Genomic DNA, 27,500 nt, shown 5'->3' on the forward strand with positions numbered 1-27,500 from the left:
AGTGAAATGTTGTGTATCATGAACCGGAACACAAAAGTAATCTTAAAAACAAGGCTTTTTTTTTGTTGTATTTTTACATTAACATGTTCATGTAACTGACTTGTGACTTACTTTTTATTCCAATAGCATTTCATTTTAAATAACTTATTTTAATGCTTTGTTTAATTTTACATACTTCCTTTTAATATGGTTTGAACCACCTTTTTGGTGTACTTTATTAGACTTACAAAATCTTTTTATGATTTTGTCCTGTTTTTATCTGTTGTATTAGCTTGGCAATACTGTAATTTTCATGCCCCTACCTCAATATACTCCAGAGTTTGAAATAAATAAATATTTTGAATAAACAATTATAATACATAATATATTTTAATAAATATAATGATAATAGTGATAATAAACAATATTATAAATAATAATCTGCGATGTGGTTGCGACTTGTCCAAGGTGTACACCGCCTTCGATTGTAGCTGAGATAGGCACCAGCGCCCCCCGCGACCCCAAAGGGAATAAGCGGTATAAAATGGATGGATGGATAAATAATAATAACTAATAACTAACTGTATTGTTAATGCGGTCAGTATTTAGACATACACAGCTTTTTAGATTTTAGCAGACACATTAGGTACATTTGCACAAAGAATCGGATCGGTATCACCGATACCAGCCTGAATTTTGCTCGGTATCGAATCGTAAAGAAAATCAGTGGTATCGCACATCACTAGAGTTGGCTTCCTTACTTTAGGGCTTCCACTGCAAAGCCCCAGCATCAGTCCTTTGATGCTTTTTGTCACGTAACTACACTAAGTGTGTGTGTGTGTCTGTGTGTGTGTGTGTGTGTGTGTGTGTGTGTGTGTGTGTGTGTGTGTGTGTGTGTGTGTGTGTGTGTGTGTGTGTGTGTGTGCGTGCGTGCGTGTGTGTGTGTGTGTTCTGGCAATACTTTCTTAATGGGGACGTCGCTCTGTTTACACAGTCACCTATAGGGGAGTTCTGACGGTATGGGGACCGACAAAAACAGGTCCCCTAAAGGGAAACCTTTTTTAAATGAAAGTCAGATCTATTCTGCAGATGCCAAAGTGATTTTTAATATATTTAATTTGAACTTTTTAAAAAAAAATTGTGTGAATTATGCAAAATTATTGAAATTTGGTCCCCATGAACCATAATAACTCTTTCCCCAGGGTCCCCAGTAAGTATGATCAGCACATTACTTCATCAATCTAGAGATTTAAAGACGTGTATGAGCTAACTGGGCAGTGGTCATTTTACCTAATTTTTTTTATGCCTCCACAACCTGTAGTAAGGGTGGTCCCCACAAGTCATGATCAAGAACTTGGTCCCCATTCCAAATGATAACCGGTAGATGTGTGTGTGTGTAAGTGTGTGTGTTTGTGTTCTGTCAATGTTGACTTAATGGGGACATCGCTCTGTTTACACAGTCACCTTTAGGGGAGTTCTGACGGTATGGGTACAAAAAAAACAGGTCCCACAAAGGGAAACCTTTTTAAATTATAGTCAGATCCATTCTGTAGATGCCCAAGTGAGTTTTAAAATATTTAATATATTAAATTTGAATTATTATTATTAGTTTTTTAAATGGTCCTCAGTAGTCACGTACAAATTTGTGTGAATTAGGCAAAAAAATATTTAAATTTGGTCCCCATGAACCATATTAACTCTTTTTCCCCCAGGGTCCCCAGTTAGTATGATCAGCACATTACTTCATCAATCCAGAGATATAAAGATGTGTATGAGCTAACTGGGCAGTGGTCATTTTACCTAATATTTTTTATGCCTCCACAACCTGTAGAAAGGGTGGTCCCCACAAGTCATGATCAAAAACTTGGTCCCAATTCCAAATGATAACCGGTAGATGTAAGTGTGTGTGTTTGTGTTCTGTCAATGTTGACTTAATGGGGACATCGCTCTGTTTACACAGTCACCTTTAGGGGACTTCTGACGGTATGGGGACGAAAAAACGGGTCCCACAAAGGGAAACCTTTTTAAATGATTGTCAGATCCTTTCTGAAGATGCCTAAGTGATTTTTAACATATTTAGTATATTACATTTGAATTATTATTATTATTTTAAATGGTCCTCAGTAGTCACGTACAAATTTGTATGAATTAGGCAAAAATATTGAAATGTGGTCCCCATTAACCATATTAACTCTTTTCCTCCAGGGTCCCCAGTTAGTATGATCAGCACATTACTTCATCAATCCAGAGATTTAAAGACGGGTATGAGCTAACTGGGCAGTGGTCATTTTACCTAATATTTTTTATGCCTCCACAACCTGTAGTAAGAGTGGTCCCCACAAGTCATGATCAAAAACTTGGTCCCCATTCCAAATGATAACCGGTAGATGTAAGTGTGTGTAAGTGTGTGTGTTTGTGTTCTGTCAATGTTGACTTAATGGGGACATCGCTCTGTTTACACAGTCACCTTTAGGGGACTTCTGACGGTATGGTTACGAAAAAACAGGTCCCACAAAGGGAAACCTTTTTAAATGATTGTCAGATCCTTTCTGAAGATTCCTAAATGATTTTAACATATTTAGTATATTACATTTGAATTATTATTATTATTTTAAATAGTCCTCAGTAGTCACGTACAAATTTGTGTAAATTATGCAAAATTATTGAAATTTGGTCCCCATGAACCATATTAACTCTTTTCCTCCAGGGTCCCCAGTTAGTATGATCAGCACATTACTTTATCAATCCAGAGATTTAAAGACGTGTATGAGCTAACTGGGCGGTGGTCATTTTACCTAATATTTTTTATGCCTCCACAACCTGTAGAAAGGGTGGTCCCCACAAGTCATGATCAAAAACTTGGTCCCCATTCCAAATGATAACCGGTAGATGTAAGTGTGTGTGTTTGTGTTCTGTCAATGTTGACTTAATGGGGACATCGCTCTGTTTACACAGTCACCTTTAGGGGACTTCTGATGGTATGGGGACGAAAAAACAGGTCCCACAAAGGGAAACCTTTTTAAATGATAGTCAGATCCATTCTGAAGATGCCTAAGTGATTTTTAACACATTTAATATATTAAATTTTAATTATTATTGTTATTTTTTTAAATGGTCCTCAGTAGTCACGTACAAATTTGTGTGAATTAGGCAAAATTATTGAAATTTGGTCCCCATGAACCATATTAACTGTTTTTCCCCCAGGGTCCCCAGTAAGTATGATCAGCACATTACTTCATCAATCCGGAGATTTAAAGACGTGAATGAGCTAACTGGGCAGTGGCCATTTTACCTAATATTTTTTATTCCTCCACAACCTGTAGAAAGGGTGGTCCCCACAAGTCATGATCAAGAACTTGGTCCCCATTCCAAATGATAACCGGTAGATGTGTGTGTGTAAGTGTGTGTGTGTTTGTGTTCTGGCAATGCTTACTTAATGGGGACATCGCTCTGTTTACACAGTCACCTTTAGGGGACTTCTGACGGTATGGGGACGAAAAAACAGGTCCCACAAAGGGAAACGTTTTTAAATGATTGTCAGATCCATTCTGAAGATGCCTAAGTGATTTTTAACACATTTAATATATTAAATTTTAATTATTATTGTTATTTTTTTAAATGGTCCTCAGTAGTCACGTACAAATGTGTGTGAATTAGGCAAAATTATTGAAATTTGGTCCCCATGAACCATATTAACTCTTTTCCCCAGGGTCCCCAGTTAGTATGATCAGCACATTACTTCATCAATCCAGAGATTTAAAGACGTGTATGAGCTAACTGGGCGGTGGTCATTTTACCTAATATTTTTTATGCCTCCACAACCTGTAGTAAGAGTGGTCCCCACAAGTCATGATCAAAAACTTGGTCCCCATTCCAAATGATAACCGGTTGATGTAAGTGTGTGTAAGTGTGTGTGTTTGTGTTCTGTCAATGTTGACTTAATGGGGACATCGCTGTGTTTACACAGTCACCTTTAGGGGACTTCTGACGGTATGGAGACAAAAAAACAGGTCCCACAAAGGGAAACCTTTTTAAATGATAGTCAGATCCATTCTGAAGATGCCCAGGTGAGTTTTAAAATATTTAATATATTACATTTGAATTATTATTATTAGTTTTTTAAATGGTCATCAGTAGTCACGTACAAATTTGTGTTAATTAGGCAAAAATATTTAAATTTTGTCCCCATGAACCATATTAACTCTTTTCCCCCCAAGGTCCCCAGTAAGTATGATCAGCACATTACTTCATCAATCCAGAGATTTAAAGACATGTATGAGCTAACTGGGCAGTGGTCATTTTACCTAATATTTTTTATTCCTCCACAACCTGTAGAAAGGGTGGTCCCCACAAGTCATGATCAAAAACCTGGTCCCCATTCCAAATGATAACCGGTAGATGTAAGTGTGTGTAAGTGTGTGCGTTTGTGTTCTGTCAATGTTGACTTAATGGGGACATCGCTCTGTTTACACAGTCACCTTTAGGGGACTTCTGACGGTATGGGGACGAAAAAACAGGTCCCACAAAGGGAAACCTTTTTAAATGATAGTCAGATCCATTCTGAAGAAGCCCAAGTGAGTTTTAAAAATATTTAATATATTACATTTGAATTATTATTATTTGTTTTTTAAATGGTCCTCAGTAGTCACGTACAAATTTGTATGAATTAGGCAAAAATATTGAAATGTGGTCCCCATGAACCATATTACCTGTTTTTTCCCCAAGGTCCCCAGTTAGTATGATCAGCACATTACTTCATCAATCCAGAGATTTAAAGACGTGTATGAGCTAACTGGGCAGTGGTCATTTTACCTAATATTTTTTATGCCTCCACAACCTGTAGAAAGGGTGGTCCCCACAAGTCATGATCAAGAACCTGGTCCCCATTCCAAATGATAACCGGTAGATGTAAGTGTGTGTAAGTGTGTGTGTTTGTGTTCTGGCAATGTTGACTTAATGGGGACATCGCTCTGTTTACACAGTCACCTTTAGGGGAGTTCTGACGGTATGGGGACGAAAAAAACAGGTCCCACAAAGGGAAACCTTTTTAAATTATAGTCAGATCCATTCTGTAGATGCCCAAGTGAGTTTTAAAATATTTAATATATTAAATTTGAATTATTATTATTAGTTTTTTAAATGGTCCTCAGTAGTCACGTACACATTTGTGTGAATTAGGCAAAAAAATATTTAAATTTGGTCCCCATGAACCATATTAACTCTTTTCCCCCAAGGTCCCCAGTTAGTATGATCAGCACATTACTTCATCAATCCAGAGATTTAAAGACGTGTATGAGCTAACTGGGCAGTGGTCATTTTACCTAATATTTTTCATGCCTCCACAACCTGTAGAAAGGGTGGTCCCCACAAGTCATGATCAAGAACTTGGTCCCCATTCCAAATGATAACCGGTAGATGTGTGTGTGTTTGTGTTCTGTCAATGTTGACTTAATGGGGACATCGCTCTGTTTACACAGTCACCTTTAGGGGAGTTCTGACGGTATGGGGACGAAAAAAACAGGTCCCACAAAGGGAAACCTTTTTAAATTATAGTCAGATCCATTCTGTAGATGCCCAAGTGAGTTTTAAAATATTTAATATATTAAATTTGAATTATTATTATTAGTTTTTTAAATGGTCCTCAGTAGTCACGTACAAATTTGTGTGAATTAGGCAAAAAAATATTTAAATTTGGTCCCCATGAACCATATTAACTCTTTTCCCCCAGGGTCCCCAGTTAGTATGATCAGCACATTACTTCATCAATCCAGAGATATAAAGATGTGTATGAGCTAACTGGGCAGTGGTCATTTTACCTAATATTTTTTATGCCTCCACAACCTGTAGTAAGAGTGGTCCCCACAAGTCATGATCAAAAACTTGGTCCCCATTCCAAATGATAACCGGTGTGTGTGTGTGTGTGTGTGTGTGTGTGTGTGTGTGTGTGTGTGTGTGTGTGTGTGTGTGTGTGTGTGTGTACGTGTACGTGTGTGTGTGTGTGTGTGTGTGTGTAAGTGTGTGTGTGTAAGTGTGTGTGTGTTCTGGCAATGTTGACTTAATGGGGACCTCTGACGATATAGGGACAAAAAAACAGGTTCCCTGATTGAGAAACCTTTTTAAGTGATAGTCAGATCCATTCTGAAGTTGCCTAAGTGATTTTTAACATAGTTAATATATTAAATTATTATTTTTTTTTAAATGGTCCTCAGTAGTCACGTACAAATTTGTGTTAATTAGGCAAAAATATTTACATTTGGTCCCCATGAACCATATTAACTCTTTTCCCCCCAAGGTCCCCAGTAAGTATGATCAGCACATTACTTCATCAATCCAGAGATTTAAAGACGTGTATTATGCCTCCACAACCTGTAGAAAAAGTGGTCCCCACAAGTCATGATCAAAAACTTGGTCCCCATTCCAAATGATAACCAGTGGGTGTGTCTGAGTGTAAGTGTGTGTGTGTGTGTGTGTCAGTGTGAGAGCACTTTAAAGTCCCCCGGGTATCACTCGACAAGACTGATACTACGTCGAAAACTTTGGCAGACTCACAAGCCCAAGTGACGCCCGGCAGAGGACACCTTCAGTTGTGTAACAGTCGTCTCGGGTTTCTGTGAAAGTGATTCATGTCAATCAGCTCAGTGTGTGTGTGTGTATGTATGTGTGTGTGTGTGTGTGTGTGTGAGTGAGTGAAAGGACTTCTTAAACGTGGCCAGATTTTAATGATCAGGGTTGTAGGTTTGATTTATGGTCCACACTTGACTAGTAAAGTCAATATGAATCATCGGTTTCAGGGTCCATTCGAAACGCTTGGCAATGTTGGAGTTTTAAGTGTAAAAAGAAGTTAATTTCAGATCCGTCCTCAGGTCTTCAACGAGCACCCGGCCTTCCGTCTGGCGAGCGATGGCTGCCTGCGCTCTCTGGCGGTGGAGTTTCAGACCACGCACTGTGCCCCGGGCGACCTCATCTTCCACGCCGGCGAGAGCGTGGACACTCTGTGTTTCGTGGTGTCCGGGTCGCTGGAGGTCATCCAAGACGACGAGGTCATCGCCATCTTAGGTACGCTGGCCTTTGTCTTAACGTCTTCGGAAACGAGCCGAGCTGCTTTGTTGTTTCTGACGTCAGTGGTTGTCAACGTGATGCGGTCGTCAGTCCATCTAAGGCAGGGGTGTCAAACTCAAATACAGAGTGGGCCAAAATTTGAAACGGAACAAAGCCGCGGGCCAAGGTTGAACAAATGAACCTTTTGATAGGGACCCAAACAAGTTTTGCATTAAATATTGAACAAGCAAGACTTATATAACTTTAGTGACATGCAAAATCCAGTTTAAAATAATAATAATATCAAATAAAATTTAGATAAATTGTTATGCCTTTTTTTCTCTTTGCAATTTTCTGAGGTAAATATCAATTTTTTTCCACAGGCTAAGAAAAAATTTGAAAATAAAATAATAATTAGTGGACCAAACATTCAAGCTTTGAAGTTGCAAGAGAAAATGCATGAATAAACCGTTAATTATTGGTCAGTTTGCTGGAAGTTTCTCGGAAGAGTTAGTGCTGCAAGGGTGTCTGGGTATTTGTTCTGTTGTGTTACGGTGCGGATGTTCACCCGAAATGTGTTTGTCATTCTTGTTTGGTGTGGGTTCACAGTGTGGCGCATATTTGTAACAGTGCTAAAGTTGTTTATACGGCCACCCTCAGTGTGACCTGTATGGCTGTTCACCAAGTATGCATTGCATTCACTTGTGCGTGTGTGTGTGTGGGTAAAAGCCACAAATATTACGTGACACGTTGTTAGTATGGAGGAAAAGCGGACGTGACGACAGGTTGTAGAGAACACTAAAGGTAGTGCCTTAAATGCACGCCCCCAATATAGTTGTCCAGGTGGAAATCGGTAGAAATTTGAGAGAATGGTTGCACTGGGAGATTTTCAGGAGGGGAACTGAACTTCTGGAGTCTACCGGGAAAATTAGGAGGGTTGGCAAGTATGAGTATTAGGGGTGAATGCGGTGTTACAACGGCACCGACGCTGTATAACACCGGCGGGCCAGCTCTAATGCTAAATTGATATTGCCTCAAGGGCCAAATTAAATTACACGACGGGCCAGGAGGGGGAGGAGACCCTGCCCCAAGTGGAGGAGTTCAAGTACCTAGGAGTCTTGTTCACGAGTGAGGGAAGAGTGGATCGTGAGATCGACAGGCGGATCGGTGCGGCGTCTTCAGTAATGCGGACGTTGTACCGATCCGTTGTGGTGAAGAAGGAGCTGAGCCGGAAGGCAAAGCTCTCAATTTACCGGTCGATCTACGTTCCCATCCTCACCTATGGTCATGAGCTTTGGGTCATGACCGAAAGGATAAGATCACGGGTACAAGCGGCCGAAATGAGTTTCCTCTCCCTTAGAGATAGGGTGAGAAGCTCTGCCATCCGGGAGGAACTCAAAGTAAAGCCGCTGCTCCTTCACATCGAGAGGAGCCAGATGAGGTGGTTCGGGCATCTGGTCAGGATGCCACCCGAACGCCTCCCTAGGGAGGTGTTTAGGGCACGTCCAACCGGTAGGAGGCCACGGGGAAGACCCAGGACACGTTGGGAAGACTATGTCTCCCGGCTGGCCTGGGAACACCTCGGGATCCCCCGGGAAGAGCTAGACGAAGTGGCTGGGGAGAGGGAAGTCTGGGTTTCCCTGCTTAGGCTGTTGCCCCCGCGACCCGGCCTCGGATAAGCGGAAGATGATGGATGGATGGATGATGGATGGACGGGCCAGATTTGGCCCGCGGGCCAGAGTTTGACACCCGTGCTCTAAGGTGATAAAATTGCCCTGAGTCACAGGTGTCGAGAAGGTCTGCACAAATCGCAATGAGACCCCTGGTCCAAACCCACGTACTGGGTGCAAAAGATTCAAAATAATGTAAGAGTCCCGTCCAAGTAGAGGATTGTGGGAGGTTTCCATCCAGGTAATAGAGGAGTGGTCCACACTGGGCCGAGACTTAGAACAGTTAGAGCACCTTACATACTTGCCAAGCCTCCCGATTTTCCCGGGAGACTCCCGAATTTCAGGTGCCCCTCCCGGGACAACCATTCTCCCGAATTTCTCCCGATTTCTACCCGGACAACAATATCGGGGGCTTGCCTATAGCGTCCTCTCTCACCTGAAAAGAAGACTATTATATATGTCTCCATTATCCATAGCTTTATCTATAACCCATAAAGTAAGCAGGCACGGAGCTATTTCTCAGCGTGTGTTTATTCCATCCGGCAGGTTAATACACTGACACACAACATCCGGATTCCCATCATGCATTGCTTCAAAACTACGGCAAGTAGTAATGTCCAAAAAGATAACAAGGACGAAGCAGTAGAACGAAGAATAGACATGGCGACGAGGAGCAAGAAGAAGAAGTACGCTTGCAAGTTCCAAAATGATTGGAAAAAAATAATTTCAGTTCATCCAGGACAGCTCGAAGGGGAAGGGGTATGCTGCCTGCAAATTTTGAAGATCAGACTTCTCCTTTGAACGCATATACTCATTCATGAACGGATTATTTATATATATAAGAAATACTTGAAAATATATACCTCCCTCCCCACACACCTCAACCACCTCCCCACCCCCTATCTTCCGAATTCAAAGGTACCAAGGTTCTCAGGACCACCAAGGAAGGACATTGTGGCGCATGTTAGACTTTCTTTTATTTTTCAATAGTAAAAAGTCTCTAAGGCAGTGGTTCTTAACCTGGGTTCGATCGAACCGTAGGGCTTCGGTGAGTCGGCCTCAGGGTAAAGACACATCCGTCTTATCGTGTAAATAAAAACTTTTCCCTATCTGTGTATTATGGATACCCTCAAACAATGTTGCCTCTAATTTTCCATCTGATTTGCAGGTTGTTTTGATTGATCGATTGAAACCTTTACTAGCAGATTGCAAAGGAAGAGAATACATTATATGAAACAGTGGAGTTTACACAGTACAGTACATATTCCGTACATCCATCCACCCATCTTCTTCCGCTTATCCGAGGTCGGGTCGCGGGGGCAACAGCCTAAGCAGGGAAACCCAGACTTCCCTCTCCCCAGCCACTTCGTCTAGCTCTTCCCGGAGGATCCCGAGGCGTTCCCAGGCCAGCCGGGAACATATTAGTGGTCAATTGAATTCCGTACAATTGACCACTAAATGGTAACACCCGTATAAGTTTTTCAACTTGTTTAAGTCGGGGTCCACGTTAATCAATTCACGGTAATGTGTGTAAGGTGTGTAATTTTTTTATGAGTTCATGCAATGTGATGGTTTTGTTCTTTGAACAAGGTGATGATAATGCACGGTTAATTTTGTGCACAAAACATACGACTTTTTCTAGAATTTGAAAAAAAACAAACATTTTATTTTTCACTAAAATGCACATATAAAACTGGGTGGGGTTCGGTACCTCCAACAAGGTTAAGAACCACTGCTCTAAGGGTTGCTTTTCAGCCTTGCCGTGTCCTGCTTCCTCTACCGCTCCGCCTTTTCAGTCGCGTGCGTCTTCGTCTTTCTGTGGCTCTCTCCCGCTCTCGTTCAGCATCCGCTTCCTTCTGGCTCCTTCTCTCTCCGTCTCTCCCCCCGGCGTTTACGGCCGCTGCCCTTTTATACAGTGCGAGAGGGGATTTAAATGGTGTTGCCAGCTGACCGACCCACGCACCGGATAACATTTGCCAGGTTTGCCCCGCCTCGCTGCTTGCTCGCAGTCCACGCCTCCTCACCGCCATCTTGGGCCGGGCTCCGGCGTGCCCCGCCTCGCTGTCGGACTGCCGGCTCCGCCTCTCCACAGTATCTCTCCCGGGAATACCCGCCGCTTTCTGATAACCAAAAAAAAAGAGCAGCGGAAGAAAAGAGAAGCGGCAGGTCAACTAGTCTAAAACAGTCTATTTAAAAGATAGATAATATAGACGCGTACTTAAATGCTTCTACCAAGACGGCATCTCTAACTGTTGCCGGTAAGGCATTCCAGAGTACCGGAGCCCGATAGAAAATGCTCTCCATTGGTGTCAAACTCTGGCCTGCGGGCTAAGTTTGGCCCGCCGTGTAATTTCACTTGGCCCTTGAGGCAATATCAAATGAACAAAACACCGCATTCACCGCTAATACTCTTACTTGCCAACCCTCCATTGCTTTAACCTCCATACAAACAGCGTGCCGGCCCCAGTCACATAATACATGCGGCTTATACACACACACAAGTGAATGCAAGGCATACTTGGTCAACCGCCATACAGGTCACACTGAGGGTGGCCGTATAAACAACTTTAACAATGTTAAAAATATGCGCCACACTGTGAACCCACACCAAACAAGCATGACACATTTCGGGAGAACATCCGCACCGTAACACAACAGAACAAATACCCAGAACGCATTGCAGCACTAACTTCTAGTACGCTATAATATACCCCGTCCACTTCAACCCCACCGCCGAAAAGAGGCATTGAATATTTATTCAAATTTGATTTGATATGCCTTTGATATTCTTTTAATTATTATTATTACTATCTGAAACTGGATTTTGCATGTCACCAAAGTTATATAAGCCTGGCTTGTTCAATATTCAATGCAAAACTTGTTTGGGTCCCTATTAAAAGGTTAGGTTGTTCAACCTCGGCCCGCGGCTTTGTTCGGTTTTAAATTTTGGCCCACGCTGTATTTGAGTTCGACACCCCTGCTCTAGAGCCCGCAGAAAGAGGCTATTTCATCCCTACAAGCCTGTTTGGCAGGTTTCCCTGCTCTTCAGGGGATTTTATTGAAGTGGCTGCTGCATGTATATATAGGGTACATTACACGGGGGTGTGGCCATGGTTGCGCAATAGCGCCTTGCCGCCTGGCACGATGAGAGCAGTTAGTTGTGTTTGTTTAAAGTGGACATGCTGGGGTGTTATATAATATAAAAACAATTATTTCAAGCACAGGTTGCATCTTTTCGCTGCACTGTTGTATGGTGAGCTAGAAGATGCTGTAATGGTGTGATCAATGTTGTCTTTAAGAGTCCATATGTGTTTGCTCAGCTCCGTAGAGCTCTTGAGTTGGGGCCTACGACAGAATCAATCAATCAATCAATGTTTACTTATATAGCCCTAAATCACTAGTGTCTCAAAGGGCTGCACAAACCACCACGACATCCTCGGTAGGCCCACATAAGGGCAAGGAAAACTCACACCCAGTGGGACGTCGGTGACAATAATGACCCAGTGGGACGTCGGTGACAATGATGACTATGAGAACCTTGGAGAGGAGGAAAGCAATGGATGTCGAGCGGGTCTAACATGATACTGTGAAAGTTCAATCCACAATGGATCCAACACAGTCGCGGGAGTCCAGTCCAAAGCGGATCCAACACAGCAGCGAGAGTCCCGTTCACAGCGGAGCCAGCAGGAAACCATCCCAAGCGGAGGCGGATCAGCAGCGCAGAGATGTCCCCGGCCGATACACAGGCGAGCAGTACACGGCCACCGGATCGGACCGGACCCCCTTCCACAAGGGAGAGTGGGACATAGAAGAAAAAGAAAAGAAACGGCAGATCAACTGGTCTAAAAAGGGAGTCTATTTAAAGGCTAGAGTATACAAATGAGTTTTAAGGTGAGACTATAATGCTGTGTGATTGTTATAACGGGTTTTAAAGGGGAACATTATCACAATTTCAAAATGGCTAAAAACAATAAAAATCAGTTCCCAGTGTTGTATTTTTTTGAAGTTTTTTTCAAAATTTTACTGGTCTCGGAATATCCCTAAATAAAGCTTTAAAGTGCCTTATTTTCGGCTCTCTGCGAAGACACTGGCCGTTTCCCTGTGACGTTATACAGTGCTGCCAATGTAAACAAACAATGGGAATACCACAGCAAGATTTAGCGACATTAGCTCGGATTCAGACTCGGATTTCAGCGACTTAAGCGATTCAACAGATTACGCATGTATTGAAACAGATGGTTGGAGTATGGAAATATTGAAGAAGAAACTGAAGCTATTGAGCAAATTCATAGCCATAGCATGGCCGAATGCTGCGTTAGCATCGCCGGTAAAATGTGCGGCCCAAACGATCAGGACTTTCGCATCTTTTGACACTGGAGCAAGTTAAATCCGTCGATTGGTAAGTGTTTGTTTCGCATTAAATGTGGGTGGAAGGAAACGTAATATAGTTGCAAATGCATCTACAGGTTATCCATACATCTCTCTGCCATGTCTGCTTTAGCACCGCCGGTAAATAGCATGTTAGCATCGATTAGCGTAGCATGTTAGCATCGATTAGCTGGCAGTCAACATCAACAAAACTCATCTTTGTGATTTCGTTGACTTAATCGTTGCAAAAGCATCTGCAGGTTATCCATACATCTCTGTGCCATGTCTGCTTTAGCACCGCCGGTAAATAGCATGTTAGCATCGATTAGCATAGCATGTTAGCATCGATTAGCTGGCAGTCAACATCAACAAAACTCACCTTTGTGATTTCGTTGACTATCGTTGCAAATGCATCTGCAGGTTATCCATACATCTCTGTGCCATGTCTGCCTTAGCATCGCCGGTAAAATGTGCAGACACTCCGGCACATTCAATGGGGGTCTGGCGGCAGATTTCTTGCCACTTTGTCATCTTCGGGCCAGTGGTGCAACTTGAATCCCTCCCTGTTAGTGTTGTTACACCCTCCGACAACACACCGATGAGGCATGATGTCTCCAAGGTTCCAAAAAATAGTCAAAAAAACGGAAAATAACAGAGCTGAGACTCGCTGTTTGTAATGTGTTGAAAATGAAAATGGCGGGTGTGTTACCTCGGCGACGTCACATTCTGACGTCATCACCTCCAGCGCGATAAACAGAAAGGCGTTTAATTCGCCAAAATTCACCCATTTAGAGTTCGGAAATCGGTTGAAAAAATATATGGTCTTTTTTCTGCAACATCAAGGTATATATTGACGCTTACATAGGTCTGGTGATAATGTTCCCCTTTAAGCAGTTTCTGTTGAGTGGGCAGGTTATCCTTTTGTTTAATGGCAGTTATCTGTGGCGTTAGAGCCGTTAGTGGTTGCTTGTCTGTGAGTGCTCAGAATCTTTTTTCTTGTGTCATGTCATTAGGAAGGTTTGTGTCATGTTTGTCCTCCTACAGAAATCATATCAAAACAAAAACGATATACTTTCACCTAGGGCTGGGCGATATATCGCGGGTTTGTCTCTGTGCGATATAGAAAATGACTACATCGTGATATCCGAGTATACGTTCTCACGCAGCTGCTTTTAGCTGCGGGCGTTACACTACTGGCTCTTCTATACTCTTTCTTGTCTCCTTCTCACAGAGACATAAAATAAGCACACATTCTTACACGCGTCACATACGTATACACCCTCGTCAGAGGTGGGTAGAGTAGCCAGAAATTGTACTCAAGTAACAGTACAGTTACTTTAAAGATTTATTACTCAAGTAAAAGTAAGGAGTAGTCACCCAAATATTTACTTGAGTAAAAATAAAAAGTATGTTGTGAAAAAACTACTCAAGTACTGAGTAACTGATGAGTAACCTGTTCGTTTAATGATTACGGCAACAAATAATGCACAAAAACATAAAAATAGCAATGAGCAAATTCAGAGCCAGGAATATCTCTTAAGCAAATAAAACAATATTATATATTAAATAATAATATATTAAAATTTAAAAAAAATAAGGCACATTGAGCCACAATAACTTAACAGCACCATAGGATCAGTAGGCATTCATTGGTTGATTGATTGATTGAAACTTGTATTAGTAGATTGCACAGTACAGTACTTATTCCGTACAATTGACCACTGAATGGTAACACCCCAATAAGTTTTTCAACGTTAATCAATTACTTAATAAATGACCGAGTCGAGGTGATCTACCTCATATATACATATACACACATATATATATATACATATATATATGCACCTGGGGATAGGTTAATTGGCAACACTAAATTGGCCCTAGTGTGTGAATGTGAGTGTGAATCTTGTCTGTCTATCTGTGTTGGCCCTGCGATGAGGTGGCGACTTGTCCAGGGTGTACCCTGCCTTCCGCCCGATTGTAGCTGAGATAGGCGTCAGCGCCCCCTGCGACCCCGAAAGGGAATAAGCGGCATAGCTCGGTTGGTAGAGCGGCCGTGCCAGCAACTTGAGGGTTGCAGGTTCGATTCCCGCTTCCGCCATCCTAGTCACTGCCGTTGTGTCCTTGGGCAAGACACTTTACCCACCTGCTCCCAGTGCCACCCACACTGGTTTAAATGTAACTTAGATATTGGGTTTCACTATGTAAAGCGCTTTGAGTCTCTAGATAAAAGCGCTATATAAATATAATTCACTTCACTTCACAAAATGGATGGATGGATGGATGGATATATATATATATATATATATATATATATATATATATATATATATATATATATATATACATACATTTATATATACAGTATATAATTTATATTTATTTATTTTGCCGTTTTTGTTGACATGTTGAAGGTGTTTTAATGATTATACATGCATGTTTAACATATAGATTCCTATCTTTCATGAAGACAAGAATATAAGTTGGTGTATTACCTGATTCTGATGACTTGCATTGATTGGAATCAGACAGTATAGTGCTGATAACGTCCAGGTTTTCAAATGGAGGAGAAAAAAAGTTCCTCTTTTCTGTCTAATACCACATGAAAGTCGTTGGTTTTTGGCATCTTATTTGTCCAGCTTCCATATTCGTTTTTATACACTTTACAAGAAATACATTGGCGGCAAACTCCGTAGCTTGCTAGCTTGTTTGCGCTGGCTTTCGGAGACTCTTATTTTGTTAGCGCAGGCGCGATGGAGCGGCACTTTTATTGTGAAGACAGGAACTGTGCGATCAGTCTTTAGGCTTTTGACGGGAAGTACGGTTGAAATAAAAAGTGTCTTTTTTCCCTTTACACTTTCGATTGATTGGTTGATTGATTGAAACTTTTATTAGTAGATTGCACAGTACAGTACATATTCCGTACAATTGACCACTAAATGGTAACACCCCAATAAGTTTTTCAACATGTCGGGTTCTACGTGTGACGGTCACGTGACCACCTGGCTATGTTTGATTGGTCCAACGTCACAAGCATGCGTTGTTCCTACTTTGAATGCGTGTCTGACAAAATCAAAACAAACAAAGCGTGCATTAACAGATCGATAAAAAAAAAGTAGCGAGTAGCGACCTGATTGCAGATAAATGGAGCGGAGTAAAAGTAGCGTTTCTTCTCTATAAATATACTCAAGTAAAAGTAAAAGTATGTTGCATAAAAACTACTCTTAGAAGTACAATTTATCCCAAAAGTTACTCAAGTAGATGTAACGGAGTAAATGTAGCGCGTTACTACCCACCTCCGACCCTCGTGAAGCAGAGAGGTAGCAGCATGGGTAGCGTTAGCTGTGATGCTAGCGGAGTGTTGCGAGTGGTAGTACGAGAGAAAGAAGGTGCGAATATATGATAACAAATGAAGGAAGAATTAAGTCCCAAGAAAAACAGCAAGGAGTCCATCCTCTGGCGGTGGTTTGGCTTCAAGCGGGAAGATGTCGAACAGGCAACCGTTACTTGTCAAGTGTGGTGCTAAAGCGTTGCTACAATAAATAGCATTACTGCTAACATGCAGCCTCATTTGAAAAAAACACCTGTTAGAGAATGAAGAGTGCTTACTCCGCATGTCAACATCTCAATTCGGTGCCACACGCCCACAAAATCATGCACAAAAGTGCACTTTATTTGTTTTAAACTATTTTAGTGGCGTTCTGTACAAAAAGTGCACTTTCATCTAGTGTTGTTTTGATATGTCATCTTAGTGACATCATGCACAAAAGTGCACTAATAGATTTTTTTTAAAAATGTCTTGACAATCTTGCAGTTTCTGGTTTGGAAATAACATGAATGTTTTTGCCACTGCTTAATAACTGTTTAATAAATACACTTGTTTTTTTTGGGGTGATTTCCCTCTCTGCATGAAAGTTTAAAAGTAGCATATATTCATGCAGTATGAAGAAGAATGTTTTAATGTAGACACATAGAATCATCAAACTCATTTGTATACTCTAGCCTTTAAATAGACTCCCTTTTTAGACCAGTTGATCTGCCGTTTCTTTTCTTTTTCTTCTATGTCCCACTCTCCCTTGTGGAGGGGGGTCCGGTCCGATCCGGTGGCCGTGTACTGCTCGCCTGTGTATCGGCTGGGGACATCTCTGCGCTGCTGATCCGCCTCCGCTTGGGATGGTTTCCTGCTGGCTCCGCTGTGAACGGGACTCTCGCTGCTGTGTTGGATCCGCTTCGGACTGGACTCTCGCGACTGTGTTGGATCCATTGTGGATTGAACTTTCACAGTATCATGTTAGACCCGCTCGACATCCATTGCTCTCCTCCTCTCCAAGGTTCTCATAGTCATTATTGTCACCGACGTCCCACTGGGTGTGAGTTTTCCTTGCCCTTATGTGGGCCTACCGAGGATGTCGTAGTGGTTTGTGCAGCCCTTTGAGACACTAGTGATTTAGGGCTATATAAGTAAACATTGATTGATTGATTGATATGCATCAAGTGTTCATTCAAGTCCAAGGCGATATATATCGATATATATCGTGTATCGTGATACGGCATTAAAATATCAAAATATTAAAAAAAAGGCCATATCGCCCAGCCCTTGTTTCACCCTCATCTTTTTCTGTTTTTGAAAAAGCTCCAGGGAGCCACTAGGGCGGCACTAAAGAGCCAACCCACAGTCTAGCCCTTTAGCAGGAACTGGCTGTGGATGTCAGCCCCTCACTTCCACAGTCTTGAGAGACTAATGAGGCCAAGGTGACATCCACGCCCAGGTGACAGATCCACAAGGACTTCTGACAAAGACACGATGACGGACGCAAAGTCAAATTGTGTGAAAACAAAACCGAATGAAACAAAAGTAGCGACACTTGGACTCACTTATTTAGCTCTTTAACCTTCCTCTTGTCTGCGATGAGGTGGCGACTTGTCCAGGGTGTACCCCGCCTTCCGCCCGATTGTAGCTGAGATAGGCGCCAGCGCCCCCCCGCAACCCCGAAAGGGAATAAGCGGTAGAAAATGGATGGATGGATGGACCTTCCTCTTGTGTTAGCTTTCTGTTACCATCTGTTATGTTAACGGGTCGGTTTTGACCCATGTCTTAAATCAGCTGTAAAATACACTAAAAACAACTATCATCCAATTTGTTTCTCATCTCTTGGTTACCTCGTTAGGCTTCCTTATCCTTGAAAATATTGGTTTTAATATTTTTGGTTTGGGCCATTGGGCCTTTTTTTTGTCAGTATACCCCTCGATTTAAATTTTTAAAAATGGTAAAACGAACCTCAAAAGAATCATATACATAAAAAAAAGGTTGTTGTGTTACCTAACTATTACTAAGGGGTATTAGAACACATCTCATAAATAAATGTGTTTTATTTATTTTTTCATTTTAAGAATTTTAACTATAGTAACATCTATGGTGTTACGGGTCAATTTCGACCCATATATATTTACTTCAAGAAAAAGGCTAAAAAGTATTTTTTTCAGCAACAGAAATCCAACATCAAACAAACAACAACCAATCAAGCAAATGAAACCAAGAGAAATAGATTACTAGTTCCAAATCTAATAAAAAACTAAATCAGAGTGGCAAAAAGTGACACGTTTAGTGTCCGTCTTTTGTTTGTTTTTGTACAGGATAACAAGGTAAAATGAGAATCCACTAAAGCTCACATGATTGGGAGAGGAGCTGGCTGTCAGTGTGTTCAGTTTTGGCTCTTATCATTGCTTTATCATCTTATTTTTAGAACTGGGTCGAAACCGACCCTAACAACACCAAGGGCATAATTTCTACCAGAGCATTTTATAATTTAGTGAACAAAAATTCAAATGTTTTATTTTGTTGACAAAGAGGTTCCTGACAAAGTCAAAAAGCTTTGATGCAAAAAAATAAATGCATGTGGTGTTTTTATGCATTTAAAAACTAAAACGGGTCGGTTTAACGAAGGTTAAGAACATCATCCAGTGGGTTTATATGCTCTTTGAGGACCAGCATTTTAATGCTGGCATCGTTCCTCTGTCCTCTGCTTCAATTTTCTAAATTAGGAAAGAGGTTTTCCTTTTTTTTTTTTTTTATCTTTGGTTGCTTGCTGTGAAATAAACTCTCCAATCTAATTATCAAGCAAAGGCTCTTTAGCATGGGGGAAACCACTGAGCTGCTCAATCAATCACTTTCATCTCCACCTGGCCTTCGTGTGACCCGCATGCTCCCCTTTTATCAAGTTGGAGACATTTTTATTCTCTTAAAACAGCACCGAGTCCTTCCGGCCGGACTCATTTCAGCTATGGAAAACAAAATAGATTTTGTTTCAAGTGAAAGGAGTTGTGCTTTTGTGTCTTATTATCTCAAACCCCGGAAAGGGACCGGATAGAACCAAAGAGCGCTGCGTCACAATGCTTTCTTCAGTATCTTCTAATCGTCCAATTGTGTGAATGCCCCAAAGCTTTAAACTGTATAATATATTACTACATTATATATATATATATATTCTTGCGGTGTGTATATTGTATATATTACATATTGTTATGAAGGTGTCTGTCACTACAATATATATATATATATATATATATACAGTGGGGCAAAAAAGTATTTAGTCAGCCACCGATTGTGCAAGTTCTCCCACTTAAAATGATGACAGAGGTCTGTAATTTTCATCATAGGTACACTTCAACTGTGAGAGACAGAATGTGGAAAAAAATCCAGGAGTTCACTTTGTAGGAATTTTAAAATTATGGTGGACAATAAGTATTTATTTGGTCAACCACTCAAAGGAGGTTTTGGCTCCAAATCTCACGATACACGGCCCCATTCATTCTTTCCTTAACACGGATCAATCGTCCTGTCCCCTTAGCAGAAAAACAGCCCCAAAGCATGATGTTTCCACCCCCATGCTTCACAGTAGGTATGGTGTTCTTGGGATGCAACTCAGTATTCTTCTTCCTCCAAACACGACGAGTTGAGTTTTTACCAAAAAAGTATTATTTTGGTTTCATCTGACCACATGACATTCTCCCAATCCTCTGCTGTATCAGCCATGTATCCATTTTGGTATAAACTCAACTCGTCGTGTTTGGAGGAAGAAGGATACTGAGTTGCATCCCAAGAACACCACACCTACTGTGAAGCATGGGGGTGGAAGCATCATGCTTTGGGGCTGGGCACAGGACGATTTGATCAGTGGTAAGGAAAAAATGAATGAGGCCATGTATCGTGAGATTTTGAGCCAAAACCTCCTTCCATCAGTGAGAGCTTTGAATGGTTGACCAAATACTTATTTTCCACCATAATTTACAAATAAATTCTTTAAAATTCCTACAATGTGAGTACCTGGATTTTTTTTTCACATTCTGTCTCTCACAGTTGAAGTGTACCTATGATGAAAATTACAGACCTCTGTCATCATTTTAAGTGGGAGAACTTGGACAATCAGTGGCTGACTAAATACTTGATTTCCCCACTGTATATATATATATATATATATATATATAGGTAGAACTTTACATGTGTAAATTCACAGTTTTTTCTATTATTATTTTGTGTTTTACCACATAGAACTTATAAATATCCATCCATCCATCCATCCATCATCTTCCGCTTATCCGAGGTCGGGTCGCGGGGGCATCAGCCTAAGCAGGGAAGCCCAGACTTCCCTCTCCCCAGCCACTTCGTCTAGCTCTTCCCGGGGGATCCCGAGGCGTTCCCAGGCCAGCCGGGAGACATAGTCTTCCCAACGTGTCCTGGGTCTTCCCCGTGGCCTCCTACCGGCTGGACGTGCCCTAAACACCTCCCTAGGGAGGCGTTCGGGTGGCATCCTGACCAGATGCCCGAACCACTTCATCTGGCTCCTCTCCATGTGGAGGAGCAGCGGCTTTACTTTGAGTTCCTCCCGGATGGCAGAGCTTCTCACCCTATCTCTAAGGGAGAGGAAACTCATTTCGGCCGCTTGTACCCGTGATCTTATCCTTTCGGTCATGACCCAAAGCTCATGACCATAGGTGAGGATGGGAACGTAGTCTTCAGTAATGCGGACGTTGTACCGATCCGTTGTGGTGAAGAAGGAGCTGAGCCGGAAGGCAAAGCTCTCAATTTACCGGTCGATCTACGTTCCCATCCTCACCTATGGTCAAACTTATAAATAAATTCTTTAAAATTCCTACAATGTGAATTCCTGGATTTTTCTTTCACATTCTGTCTCTCACAGTTGAAGTGTACCTATGATGAAAATTACAGACCTCTGTCATCATTTTAAGTGGGAGAACTTGCACAATCAGTGGCTGACTAAATACTTGATTTCCCCACTGTATATATATATATATAGGTAGAACTTTACATGTGTAAATTCACAGTTTTTTCTATTATTATTTTGTGTTTTACCACATAGAACTTATAAATATCCATCCATCCATCATCTTCCGCTTATCCGAGGTCGGGTCGCGGGGGCAGCAGCCTAAGCAGGGAAACCCAGACTTCCCTCTCCCCAGCCACTTCGTCTAGCTCTTCCCGGGGGATCCCGAGGCGTTCCCAGGCCAGCCGGGAGACATAGTCTTCCCAACGTGTCCTGGGTCTTCCCCGTGGCCTCCTACCGGTTGGACGTGCCCTAAACACCTCCCTAGGGAGGCGTTCGGGTGGCATCCTGACCAGATGCCCGAACCACCTCATCTGGCTCCTCTCCATGTGGAGCAGCAGCGGCTTTACTTTGAGTTCCTCCCGGATGGCGGAGCTTCTCACTCTATCTCTAAAGGAGTGAGTGGAAACTCATTTCGGCCGCTTGTACCCGTGATCTTATCCTTTCGGTCATAACCCAAAGCTCATGACCATAGGTGAGGATGGGAACGTAGTCTTCAGTAATGCGGACGTTGTATCGATCCGTTGTGGTGAAGAAGGAGCTGAGCCGGAAGGCAAAGCTCTCAATTCACCAGTCGATCTACGTTCCCATCCTCACCTATGGTCAAACTTATAAATACATTCTTTAAAATTCCTACAATGTGAATTCCTGGATTTTTCTTTCACATTCTGTCTCTCACAGTTGAAGTGTACCTATGATGAAAATGACAGACCTCTGTCATCATTTTAAGTGGGAGAACTTGCACAAACGGTGGCTGACTGAATACTTTTTTTCCCCACTGTATATATATATATATACTTGCAGTGTTTATATTGTACATATCACATATTGTTATGAAGGTGTCTGTCACTACATTATATATATATATATATATATACTTGCAGTGTGCATATAAAACGTTGATGAAGGCTTTTGAAGTTGTTTTAGAGGTTTAGAAGGCTCTCATTAGTCGCATCTTCCAGGCGTTTTTTAAAGTTAAAAATCCAAAATAAATGTGTGTTCTTGTCTCTCATGATGATTGTGAACAACGGGCAACATTCCCACCAAAAAGTGCAGTTCCCCTTTAAGACTTACAGAGGAAGCGGGTATAAATGATAAATGGGTTGTACTTGTATAGCGCTTTTCTACCTTCAAGGTACTCAAAGCGCTTTGACACTACTTCCATATTTACCCATTCACACACACATTCACACACTGATGGAGGGAGCTGCCATGCAAGGCGCCAACCAGCACCCATCAGGAGCAAGGGTGACGTGTCTTGCTCAGGACACAACGGACATGACGAGGTTGGTACTAGGTGGGGATTGAACCAGGGACCCTCGGGTTGCACACGGCCACTCTCCCACTGCGCCACGCCGTCCCTATATATATCCGTATATATTGTGATCATCCTTTCCAGAAAGAGTAGAGGGTTTGGGACATGTCAAACTTGTATTTTGTTATATCATTTATTGAAGCGTTTCAGTTCGAGGCGCAGCTGAAGAGGGCGCAGTCGCCCCCTTCAGGCCACTTGAAGACTCGCACGTCCACGCGGCTAATTGGCCAAGAGCGATGGGTCTCCGGGGAGCTCCTTCCAGAAGCCCCTGCAGCGGGTTCTGAGGGATTAAGATCCGTGGAGGACAGCTTGTCAGAAAGCGATACAGTCCCTGACACACACACACACACACACACTTTGTATCAACTGTTTCGACAGCTTGCGAGCAATATGGCGGCCCGTGGTCAGCGATTACGGCTTTGTCAGCATGACTCACCCTGATTGCGTTGACACAGATTCCACTCATGATTAGCTCCGATTTCTGGGCCCGTGCCGACCCACGCGGACTTTCAGCTCGTTAGGCACAGCGATGATTTTGCACTTTTGCATTTATTTTTTGGGGGGAAGCCACGTCACATTTGATGATTATTGGAATGAACCTCCTTTTTTCACCAAGCATGGCGTTGCCTGGGAGAGGCTGACAGCCCCGAGCATCATCATGTATCATTCATGTGCTGGGAGTTAATCATGCCGGAGTCGTGCTGGCAGCCGATAAGGCCAGAGACCCCCCACAAGTGTCCAGAACCCTCGTCTCGGCAGAAGTAGCCGCTGAGAAAGAAAGCATTGCAATCATGTCTGCTGGTGTTGGGAGAACCGCAAAGTTCTCTTTTAGAGCCTTTTTCCTGTGATCCATGCTGCATTTGTTGTACGGACCTTTCTGCACCGTGTGCACGAGTCCAGTGAGGGTTTAATAAATGTCAATCAATCAATCAATGTTTGCTTATACAGCCCTAAATCACTAGTGTCTCAAAGGGCTGCACAAACCACTACGACATCCTCAGTAGGCCCACATAAGGGCAAGGAAAACTCACCCAGTGGGACGTCGGTGACAATAATGACTATGAGAACCTTGGAGAGGAGGAAAGCAATGGATGTCGAGCGGGTCTAACATGATACTGTGAAAGTTCGATCCATAATGGATCCAACACAGTCGCGAGAGTCCAGTCCAAAGCGGATCCAACACAGCAGCGAGAGTCCCGTTCACAGCGGAGCCAGCAGGAAACCATCCCAAGCGGAGGCGGATCAGCAGCGCAGAGATGTCCCCAGCCGATACACAGGCAAGCAGTACATGGCCACCGGATCGGACCGGACCCCCTCCACAAGGGAGAGTGGGACATAGAAGAAAAAGAAAAGAAACGGCAGATCAACTGGTCTAAAAAAGGGAGTCTATTTAAAGGCTAGAGTATACAAATGAGTTTTAAGGTGAGACTTAAATGCTTCTACTGAGGTGGCATCTCGAACTGTTACCGGGAGGGCATTCCAGAGTACTGGAGCCCGAAATGAAAAAGCTCTGTAGCCCGCAGACTTTTTTTGGGCTTTGGGAATCACTAATAAGCCGGAGTCCTTTGAACGCAGATTTCTTGCCGGGACATATGGTACAATACAATCGGCAAGATAGGATGGAGCTAGACAGTGTAGTATTTTATACGTAAGTAGTAAAACCTTAAAGTCACATCTTAAGTGCACAGGAAGCCAGTGCAGGTGAGCCAGTACAGGCGTGATGTGATCAAACTTTCTTGTTCTTGTCAAAAGTCTAGCAGCCGCATTTTGTACCAACTGTAATCTTTTAATGCTAGACATGGGGATGTTTTTTTTCAGCGTAAGTTAGTGGTGAGCACCTGCAAAGCATTTGTCGTTGGGCCGGCAGTCAACAACAAGTCAATGAATGAAATGACAGACCACAAGAAGACACGAGAGCACATTCGGTCTCTTTATTAAGCAGAGGAAACACAATCTGCTGAAAAGATTTAAAAGAGCTGCTAACTGTCAGGTTCGAACGTCGATGACATCTATTAAACAAGACAAGAAGCAAGGAAATAAAGAGAGACAGAATTCAATTTTGCTCAATTTGAGGAGAAACGTGTCGACCTGTAACCTCTTTATTAAGCAGACGTAACACAATCTGCTGAAAAGATTTAAAAGAGCTGCTAACTGTCAGGTTCGAACATCGATGACATCTATTAAACAAGACAAGAAGCAAGGAAATAAAGAGAGACAGAATTCAATTTTGCTCAATTTGAGGAGAAACGTGTCGACCTGTAACCTCTTTATTAAGCAGACGTAACACAATCTGCTGAAAAGATTTAAAGGAGCTGCTTACCGAATTGGTATTTTAACTTTAACTTTTAAATGTCAGGTTCAAACATTGATGACACCTATTAAACAGGACAAGAAGCAAGGAAATAAAGAGAGACAGAATTCAATTTTGCTCAATTTGAGGAGAAACGTGTCGATCTGTAACCTCTTTATTAAGCAGACGTAACACAATCTGCTGAAAAGATTTAAAGGAGCTGCTTACCGAATTGGTATTTTAACTTTAACTTTTAAATGTCAGGTTCAAACATTGATGACACCTATTAAAGAAGACAATAAGCAAGGAAGTAAAGAGAGACAGAATTCAATTTTGCTCAATTTGAGGAGAAACGTGTCGACCTGTAACCTCTATTAAGCAGACGTAACACAATCTGCTGAAAAGATTTAAAGGAGCTGCTTACCGAATTGGTATTTTAACTTTAACTTTTAAATGTCAGGTTCAAACATTGATGACACCTATTAAACAAGACAAGAAGCAAGGAAATAAAGAGAGACAGAATTCAAATTTGCTCAATTTGAGGAGAAACGTGTCGGCCTGTAACCTCTTTATTAAGCAGACGTGACACAATCTGCTGAAAAGATTTAAAGGAGCTGCTTACCGAATTGGTATTTTAACTTTAACTTTTAAATGTCAGGTTCAAACATTGATGACACCTATTAAAGAAGACAAGAAGCAAGGAAGTAAAGAGAGACAGAATTCAATTTTGCTCAATTTGAGGAGAAACGTGTCGACCTGTATCCTCTTTATCAAGCAGAGGTAACACAATCTGCTGAAAAGATTTAAAGGAGCTGCTTACCGAATTGGTATTTTAACTTTAACTTTTAAATGTCAGGTTCAAACATTGATGGCACATATTAAAGAAGACAAGAAGCAAGGAAATAAAGAGAGACAGAATTCAAATTTGCTCAATTTGAGGAGAAACGTGTCGACCTGTATCCTCTTTATTAAGCAGACGTAGCACAATCTGCTGAAAAGATTTAAAGGAGCTGCTTACCGAATTGGTATTTTAACTTTAACTTTTAAATGTCAGGTTCAAACATTGATGACACCTATTAAAGAAGACAAGAAGCAAGGAAGTAAAGAGAGACAGAATTAAATTTTGCTCAATTTGAGGAGAAACGTGTCGACCTGTATCCTCTTTATCAAGCAGAGGTAACACAATCTGCTGAAAAGATTTAAAGGAGCTGCTTACCGAATTGGTATTTTAACTTTAACTTTTAAATGTCAGGTTCAAACATTGATGACACCTATTAAAGAAGACAAGTAGCAAGGAAGTAAAGAGAGACAGAATTCAAATTTGCTCAATTTGAGGAGAAACGTGTCGACCTGTAACCTCTTTATTAAGCAGACGTAACACAATCTGCTGAAAAGATTTAAAGGAGCTGCTTACCGAATTGGTATTTTAACTTTAACTTTTAAATGTCAGGTTCAAACATTGATGACACCTATTAAAGAAGACAAGAAGCAAGGAAGTAAAGAGAGACAGAATTCAATTTTGCTCAATTTGAGGAGAAACGTGTCGACCTGTATCCTCTTTATTAAGCAGACGTAACACAATCTGCTGAAAAGATTTAAAGGCGCTGCTTACCGAATTGGTATTTTAACTTTAACTTTTAAATGTCAGGTTCAAACATTGATGACACCTATTAAAGAAGACAAGAAGCAAGGAAGTAAAGAGAGACAGAATTCAAATTTGCTCAATTTGAGGAGAAACGAGTCGACATGTAACCTCTTTATTAAGCAGACGTAACACAATCTGCTGAAAAGATTTAAAGGAGCTGCTTACTGAATTGGTATTTCAACTTTAACTTTTAAATGTCAGGTTCAAACATTGATGACACCTATTAAACAAGACAAGAAGCAAGGAAATAAAGAGAGACAGAATTCAAATTTGCCCAATTTGAGGAGAAACGTGTCGACCTGTATCCTCTTTATCAAGCAGAGGTAACAAAATCTGCTGAAAAGATTTAAAAGGGCTCCTAACTGCTAAATGTCAGGTTAAAAGATCAATGACATCTATTAAACAAGACAGGAAGCAAGGAAATAAACAGAGACAGAATGAAATTTTGTTCAATTTGAGGAGAAACGTGTCGACCTGTATCCTCTTAATCAAGCAGAGGTAACACAATCTCCTGGAAAGATTTAAAAGAGTTGCTAACTGCTAAAAAGTCATGGTTCAAACATCGATGACATCTATTAAAAAAGACAGGAAGCACAGAAATAAACAGAGACGGAATGGAATTTAGCTCAATTTGAGGAGGAAAGTGTCTACCTGTAACCTCTTTATTAAGCAGACATAAAGCAATCTGCTGAAAAGATTTAAAAGAGGTGCTGACCGCTAAATGTCAGGTTAAAACATTGATGACACCTATTAAACAAGACAAGAAGCAAGGAAATAAAGAGAGACATAATTCAAATTTGCTCAATTTGAGGAGAAACGTGTCGACCTGTAACCTCTTTATCAAGCAGAGGTA

The 27,500-nt window shown here is 41.7% G+C and overlaps 1 protein-coding gene across 2 annotated transcripts in view; it reads left to right on the forward strand.

Moving 5' to 3' along the window:
• kcnh5b (potassium voltage-gated channel, subfamily H (eag-related), member 5b) overlaps window positions 1–27,500 on the forward strand; it is a 211,708-nt gene that overhangs the window by 141,633 nt on the left and 42,575 nt on the right. For both annotated transcript variants that reach the window (XM_061885744.1, XM_061885746.1), the window contains exon 13: window positions 6,843–7,035. In XM_061885744.1, coding sequence (XP_061741728.1) covers window positions 6,843–7,035 — 193 coding nt within the window. The remainder of the gene's footprint in view (window positions 1–6,842; window positions 7,036–27,500) is intronic.

This window comes from Nerophis ophidion, linkage group LG24 (assembly GCF_033978795.1).
Source record: "Nerophis ophidion isolate RoL-2023_Sa linkage group LG24, RoL_Noph_v1.0, whole genome shotgun sequence".
Taxonomy (NCBI): Eukaryota; Metazoa; Chordata; class Actinopteri; order Syngnathiformes; family Syngnathidae; genus Nerophis; species Nerophis ophidion.